This window comes from Cornus florida, unplaced genomic scaffold, assembly GCF_030987335.1.
Source record: "Cornus florida cultivar Cherokee Brave unplaced genomic scaffold, ASM3098733v1 CherokeeBrave_3.0.0_Hap2_Chr10, whole genome shotgun sequence".
NCBI lineage: Eukaryota > Viridiplantae > Streptophyta > Magnoliopsida > Cornales > Cornaceae > Cornus > Cornus florida.
In genome coordinates, this window is record NW_026775580.1 from 113,300,072 (window position 1) to 113,308,788 (window position 8,717).

The 8,717-nt window shown below is 34.0% G+C and overlaps 1 protein-coding gene across 1 annotated transcript; it reads right to left on the reverse strand.

Moving 5' to 3' along the window:
- Positions 1-1,114: 1,114 nt before the first annotated feature.
- On the reverse strand, positions 1,115-7,708 carry LOC132277285 (ribosome biogenesis regulatory protein homolog). The gene is made up of 6 exons (XM_059779101.1): positions 7,522-7,708; positions 6,133-6,283; positions 3,639-3,767; positions 3,265-3,382; positions 1,750-1,933; positions 1,115-1,658 (listed from the first exon to the last, which is right to left on the reverse strand). Exons 3-6 carry the CDS (start codon positions 3,646-3,648, stop codon positions 1,389-1,391), a joined length of 582 nt encoding a protein of 193 aa, XP_059635084.1. The 5' UTR covers positions 3,649-3,767; positions 6,133-6,283; positions 7,522-7,708; the 3' UTR covers positions 1,115-1,388.
- Between the last annotated feature and the right edge of the window lie 1,009 nt (positions 7,709-8,717).

The window sequence follows — 8,717 nt, forward strand, 5'->3', positions numbered from 1 at the left end:
CCTATTTAAGTGAGAGAGCACTCATATAACAGTTATAGGTTCACGTTGGAAAAAAAAAAAAAAAAAAAAAAAAAAAAAAAAAAAAAAAACTCATACAGAATTGAAAAAAAAAATTATTATGATTCCAATCCCCCTCGTTCCTCATCTCTTTACTAATAAAGTATAAGATAAATTTTGTAATTGAAAATTGTTATTAATTAATCCTCTTCAATTTCAGTCCATATCTTATAAGTAGGAGGATCCATTATTTTGCATAAATGCCTTAATTTCCCTTCTTCTTTTTTTTTTGGTGGGGGGGAGGGGGTTTGGGTTAAAAGAAGTGGGGAAAGCGGGGCTGTAAATATATATATATATATTTGATAAGTAAAAGCGGGGCTGTAAATATAAAATCACAAGGGAAAGATGTTATTGACAAACTGTGGTGACGTTTCTGGTAAATAAATCTTTTGTAATTGTCATCTATAATAAATCACTTATAATAGCTTTATTGCCACAGAATTAGGATAAAAATGATATTTCTGTTATTGATGGGACCCCCTGTAACAGACAGAATTCTGTCCAAGAGAAATCAAAAAATATACTACCATATTGATTTCATGCCACACGAAGAAGAATGCGATAGAATGGAATAGCATGGACTATTGTCTCACCACATGTAAATATGTGACTCACTCTTCTTCACTGCTACTACTATTCTTTATCCTTGCATTGATACAGCGAAACATGTGTGCGCTTTAAATATACTTGTCGACATTTCACACAACTGGTCAACCTTGAACCTGATATAACACAATATTTTGATTGTTTCTCATATATGACGATCAAATGAGTCTCAGTCATTTTTATTATGGTAAGGCCTGCTATTAAAAGTTTCAAAAATATATTCTTACAAACAAAAGTACCTTTTCACACACACACACATATAGATATATAGCCCAAGACAGAACCCTACCCTTACCCCTTGCAGGATAATACCCAGGTGGCTCTTATCAGTGAAGAACCTGGGTGTATTCAGTTCCAACCAGAGTGTCTGCTTGTTCTTCAAATAAAATTGAAGAACCATGGAATGGTCTGTGTGTTTGTGTGTGTGTGTGTGAGAGAGAGACTTGTACAATAAATGAATAAAGCATACCATTTTCCCCAAAAATAAAATATGAATGCAAGTTAACTTACTATGATAACATTATCTCTTCCCCATAAAACAAACTTGTAGTGCCTAATACAAACTCCAGGATCCAATATAGTCCAATAGATTAATTTCATTTTGATTTCCCTTTTTTTTGAAGATCCTTTCTTTGAAGTTTTCCTATTAGGTTTCTTCATCGGTTTCAACTTGCTTGAGGTTGATGTAGACTTCCCATGTTGATTGTTTCTTTTCTTCTCCTTCTTCACATTATACATGTTAACAGCCCGTTTTCCACGTGATCCAAGTTCAGAGAGAAACAAAATTTATTTATCCACAAGTAAAGGAAGCTCAGAGTATTAACTGCTATAAAAATAAAAATAATAATAATAATAAATGTAAACTGATGGTTTAGGAATACCTTTTCAACATTGAGTATATAATGTGAATTTTTGGAGATAAGCTTGTTCAGAACTTTCTCAGTTTGCTGCTTCTCTAGCGAGCCCATTCCTAATCCTTCCACAACTGGAAGGAACTACACACAAATATAGGGGGGAAACATATTCCATAAGCAATTGCAATGAAGGCGTTGGCATGGTCAGGGACTTGGGTATTAGTGTACAAACCTTCCGATACTTCTTTTCATGTTTTGGTGGCTTTTCTCCTGGTAACTTTTTGTCAAACTTCCCACCACTAGCTGTTGCTGTTGCTGTCATTCCTGCTACATTTTGTAGTTCATCTTTACTGACTTTTCTAGGTTCCGCTTGTGTTCCTGTTATTGGCAAGGCCGTGGCAGCAAGTTGAACATGGCTGCAGAACAAACCTTATTTAGTTCTTGAAGTCACAATGCAAGTAAATGAAAAATGCTTTGATTGGCTACCACACCCACACACATGCAAATACAAATACACAAAGGAGGCAGTAGCTGCTAATATCTCTACGAGTCTGCTATACAGAAGTCCATTGACAGGACCTCCAAATATATCTAGTTGAACATGGCTGCAGAACAAGTTCAGGTCTTATTTACCGGGGAAAAAAAAAAAAAAAGGTTCAGGTCTTGAAGCCACAATGCAAGTAAATGAAAAATGCTTTCATTGGCCACCACACCCACACACGTGCAAATACAAATACACAAAGAAGGCAGTAGAAGTTAATATCGCTACAAGTCTAAGAGGAGTCCAGTGCTCTACAGAAGTCCATTGACAGGACCTCCAAAGATATCTAGTAGGCTAGAACCCCAAAACAAGACAACCAAACAGTAAATGTCTCCATCTGATTGTGTTGAATTTCTTATTAAATATTAAAAAAAATCAAAATACCAAAGAGCTAGTTGGTCTACTTATACAGAGAAGGGACAGGGACAACAAGGTTCAATTGAGAAAGTTGTCTAAACGACACTGCTTGGGTGGCATCATCCGATAAATGACTTCTTCTATTGTACCGTTAGAACTAAAACAAAATCAATCATAAATTACTTGGGAGAATAATGATGCAGTTGAAAAGTTCAGAATGAAGTTTCCTTCTGCCATCTGGAATTATTCAGATCAAATCCAGAAAGGTTAAAAGTAAGATTTTAGTTGTCATAATCATACATAAAAATTACATACGATCATTTATAATATATGCCTGTAAACTACACATTATCATATTACTCTCGTGACAGATATTACATAAAAGTCAATATGTTTTTTACCAGAGAAAAGTCAAATACATTCACACACTCAAAGTTGAAGAGGCGGTATTAAAAAAGCTAACAAGATAGTCAATATGCACTAATGTGCTTTAAAAGTAGGGATATCACATGCTCACAGAAAGAATGCAAAAGTAAAAGTCATCAATGTCTAAGAGTGCTATCATGGCATCCGGCAAGAAGCAAGGTAACCTTATAATTGAACAATATTGAGTTCTCTTTTTAAGTAAGCAAGCAATATTATTTATAATAACTATAAACAGCAGTTGCCATAATAACATTGGTCTGAATTGAGGAAAGCTATGCCGGGACTTCACACCCTACAGAAGGGGTCCACTGAACAACGAACAGCCAAATTTGAAAGCCAAAATTTGATGATTAGGAAATTTAAGGAAAACCAAAGAGAAAACTTCAATGTCAAAAACTCCAGATAAATGGTTGAGACTAAAACCTTGGCAGGGCACCAACTTTTGCAGCTTGTTTCAAGTTATGCAATCGATGCTTCTCCTGTTTTTCAACTCGCTGCTTCTTTTCTGCTCGTCTATTAGCAAAAGGATCCTCTCCTGGCTCTGAAATAGGTTTTACAATTATGATTATTTCAACATATCACTACTGTATGGCAATTCGAGGATCATGGAAATTCTGATCGCTATAGTATAAAATGTAGAAGAAGATTATGATCTAATTTTTAAGATATTGTTTCCATTTGACGTACTAAAAGTTTGACTTATTCAAATTGTTTTCCAATGAAAGATCGGAGTAAAAGGAAATAATGGCAATAAGAGCTTAATAGGACTAGCAACAATGGCAAATTCAACTATTTACCATCAGTCATCTTTGCCTCAATGATGGGTATATCTTTGTCATTGTTTACACGATCGTAGCCATGGCGACGCTTCCAAGTACAAGTTTGTTCATCAAACACAAGCTTGTCCTTTTTGCGCTTTACTATACCTGCACAAGATTGAAGAAAGATAATCAATCATATTACTTTCAACAGTAACTATGCTAATGCAAGGTCTCAGCCTTTGATATATTCCATCTGACATCCCAAAAATTGACCAAATTGACCTCTTTCATACTCAAATATTTAATTGCCTATATAGGCAGCTGAGCTTGTTGTTAACTAACCCTTTTTTTTGGCAAACTCCTCCCATTTTGTTGGAGGTTTACACTTTGGCAACTAGAAAGAACAGTGTAATTGAGATAAGCAATTAACTTTTAATGCTAAACATGAGAAGTCAGAAACTACCAAAACCTCAAACAAATTCAATCCTTGAAAAAGAAAAGGTAAAAGCAAAATTAAAGCTAATCATCAGTAAAGTAGTAAGATTTTTCTTTTTTTCTTTTTGTTGTTGTTGTTGTCGTCGCAAGTAGTAAGATTTTCTTTTACCTTTTTATTTTTACTGGTATCATTAACTAGTAAGATTTGTTGCCTCAAAATCATGCACTCCAAATGGAAAAGAGGGCTACGCTAGCATGAGTCAAAATTCAGAACCAGTTAACAGATTATACACCATCTCGTTGTCCCCCTGTTTATCTACTAGATAATGCTTCAGACATCATTTAGGGCATCAAAGTTATGCATGTAATTGAAATGTCTGTCTTTCACAAACCAAATGTTCTATTATGCCCTCTTAATATTAGAAACGAGTCAAAATTCATTGCAATCATACAATCACAAAAAGATTCCATGAAATACATCAATTATCTTTTTGCCTCGGTTGTGACATTAATTCCATTTCAAAGATTTCTTTCTAAAGGATCGATACAACCTTGAAATTGGTTAACAACTGCGCAATAGAATCAAAACAAAACTTAGACTAAAAAATCAAGTGGGAGAAAAACAAGTCTTTGAACTTATATTAACCAACATCTTATATGAGCATTTGCACAATGTTATATAAGGTAGACCCTTTTACCAGGAGGCAATATCTTTCACATAACATTGTTAAGATGTCCCACCAAATTCAATGGGCTTTTTACTTTTACATTGGGATATTATGTTGTCAAATGTGTAGAATCTCGAGAGATAAATCTACATTGAGTATACCATTCTACATGAGGAAAAGGCACCATAATAAGGAGATGATACTTGAGGAAAGGCTACTTTTAATAGATTTGCCAGTTTCAATGAGCAAATATCATAAAAGAAATTATGAAAGTTTCCTATACTATAATCAGATACAGTTTATGAAAGTTTATATATGGTATAAGATCAATACAAATGTGGTTGCATTGCTTTAGAAGATGTCCTACATGTTTAAAAAAAAAAAACGGAGTATTTAGCATCTACATTAACAAATCCTTGTACTTTTTTATTGTTGTACATTGAATGATTAATTCCAACACTTTTCTAGAATACGTTACGTGGACTCGAGTACATATATTGAATGCGGATATATATCCAAGTGTCAAATTTATCAAATCTCCAAACTCAATGACAGGGAGACATGGATTAATATTCATGTTCTTAAATAATTTTCATTTATTTTCCAGAGTAAAATAATGTTTCACTCGTTTTAAAGAAATAATATAAAGAAGAGAACATACTAAGAACCATGTTCAAGCATTGTGTGTCCAATATGAGTACATCTTACATTTTTAAGAGCCCATGTATCATAGTTTCCAAGTATGGAACCATGCTTCACTGCAATAGAAAAATCAATAACTCTATTGATAAGCCACTGACATGAAGGCAGTCCGTGAACCCATCCATCAAAAGGAGACACTTATTACCCTTTCATTCAAACTATGCTGCCCTAGCGAAGTGAAAATATACCAGTACTAAAAATCAATATTAGCCACCATTTAAATTTGTCATAGCCAATAATTCTGAAATTTACTCCACTTTCATATTATGTAGAAAACATATCCTCAAAGAGGCATATCTTATATTTGACACTGAAACATTATATAAATGCTATGCCACAAATCAGTTTCCTGTTCATTGTGGAACAAAGCCAACTACTTTTCCTTCTGAACATTATTTACCATGTAAAATGATAGTACTTTGAACTATTAATTGTTAATGCAAGTATACTAACATAAATGGCAGGATAAATGGTCCATAAAATACCTTGATAAATAATTTTCACCAGATTAGGGAGGCTAAAAAGGAACATTGTAATTTTCATTCAAACATGAGGAAGATGGTTCTAACGGTACAAGTTATAAAGCCATATATATTTCCTATTGTGCAAAAGGGAGATTATGCAAAATCAAATCTGTAGAAAATAATTATCTACAACAAATCCAGGAAGCAATCTATACACAAAGAACACACAAATATAGGACGATAAGAAAAAGAAAATAATACAGGTTTCTCTCTAGGCAATCTTGTTGTCGGTGGAGGCAACTTGACAATGGGGCCATTTGGGTCTTCAATCGAAGGTAGGTTGAAAAGAGGATCCGCAACTGCTTGAACTAACTTAGTGCCCTCATGCAGGCATTCTTTCGCTAGCTCCTCCCTAAGTATTCAAGGAATACATAATCTCAGTAAGCTATCCACAAACCATTATTGCTACCTAACACATTTTTCAAATAATTAAAAACCTCAGAAGACTAAAGGACAAATAAAATCAGAGTGCACGATCTTTATAGAACTGGCTCCTTGGAATTTAAGAGCTTTCAGTTAGGATGTTGAGCTCAAAATTGTGGATGTCTTACATGATCATGATCGTATATTTCATTTTTCATGCCTTTAGAAATGCACAAATAAAGAGTCTCTTCTAAAACATCCATAATACATCAAGAAGTGGCTCCTTTACAAGAAATCCAGAACTAACACATAATAAGGTACTTCATATCCTTCAAATATATTTATGCTACAGCCTCATCACAATTCCTAAAGCCCATTGAGTCACACAAAGAAATATTGAGGATTTGATGTGTTTAAAGCGCAGTTTTTACAAGTATTCATCTTTTCATTGATAAGAATCAAACCCTTAACACTACCCCTCCTGTTAAGATGTAATGTCAGCACTGTTACCACTGTGTTAGAACAATTTTGGCAAATAATTTCAAGTATAGCTTTACACTATTGCATAGCCCACCAAGATTGCACCAATTTCTGAGTTTCCTTATAACTTTACACTAAAATTTCCTCCAGTAATCCACATTCTGCTTATATCTATCATGCATCTTCAAAAATGTACCTACAAACTATAAGGGTAAAGGTGTTTACTGTCCCCTCATTCAGGACTTCTTGTTAAGAAATTCTCAGAAACTGAATACCATGATGTAAATTAATTCCAGTATATCCTCTCTCTTTTTCTTTTTCTTTTGTTTTTTTGAACAGATAAAGGAAATCATTTTTGTCACTTCCATAAGAGGGACTGTTTCTGTAAACACTTTTAAAAATCATTTTCAACTTCTAAAACTACTTTCCAAACCGCACTAAATTTCTTCGTTTTCAGAAAACAAAAGATGGATTCTAAAAATTGTAACCAAATGTGAATCTTCCCATACAATAAACAATTCAAAATACAATTTACTGTTCTTAAATTATAAAACAGTTTCCAGAGGAAGACAGAAAGAAATCCCCAAAAAAAAAAAAAAGAGTAACAAAATCAACTGTGCTTACTACAACTACATAGCTTAAGCCTTTGGCAATAGTATTTGAAGTTTAATACTGTACCTTTTTTACCAATATTTTTATCAATAAACAAATAGATTGCAGTGAAGACGGGAAAAGGAAAAACCCAACCTGGAAAAGGGAAGAGAGGGGAATTGGTGGTGAAGGTCGAAGGCCATGATATTGCCAAGGTCGATCTGGTACTGTTGCTGTGCCATCTCTCTCTGTCTCTCTCTCAACGAGACAACCAGGGTTTACAGAGTTTTTACTCAATTTTATTTTTTGGCAAGTGTTTTAGGGAAAATTGAAATAAAACCCCTGGACTATTTAAAATTGATAGAAAACCTCCTTCACTGAAAATTTAAACGTAAATCCACCACCCCGACTATCATACTTGAGTCTGTTAAAGGCAAATAAAATTACCAACATACCCATAAGTTATTGAATAAATAAAATAAAAATTTATAAAAAAATGTTATTTTGAAATTACTGTAATGCCCATTTGTTATAGGGTAGCCAACAAACAAACCAAGCCGATGGCTGATGTGGCAACACAACCATCTTCGTCACCATTAGCTTCTCTATCAGGTGCCAACGTATACATCACCCACCACACAAGTTTACACAGTAGATTTTATAAAAAAAAAAAAAAAAAGTTTACACAGTAGAACATGCTCCATTTTATTCCTTATTGTCTGTCTTCTTAATCTTACTTTTATTCATCTTCTCCGTAAAATGGGCTGAAAACCATTTTTATAAAATTACTTCCATAAAACCTAGGTCCATCAAAGCACACCCTGAAAAATTGTTTTATTACACCAACCATTAAGCATATATTTGTCAAAAAAAAAAAAGGGGGCCATTTACAAATAAATCCATCCCATACATTAGTTTTTCCCTTTTGGATAAATAAAAGCACACACATACATTCACAATTAACTTGTTCTGTTAATAGCTTCTTCGCTTCAAAGAGACAGCAAGACCTAATAAGTAATAAATATTTGTGTACTTTTCACAAGTTATTTTATAAAATCTAGAAGTTGTTCTATAAAATCTTATTAACATTTTAGAGGAAGGATGAGGAGGCCCTGGATGACATGGGCCAGGTCCGACTCGCAAAACACAACCTTCAGTCCGAACAGCTGGGTCAGCCCATAGAAAGACACTGCCATATGGGCCGAGCGGGAGTAAGCCCATCAAGAGTGACCAGGGCTTACTGAGGAATAGGCCCAGGTCCAGCAATTAGTAAATATCTTGTAAATATCTTGTAAATATCTGGTAAGTATCTATAAATAGGAGTTGGAATGAAGAGGAAGGGGATCTTGATT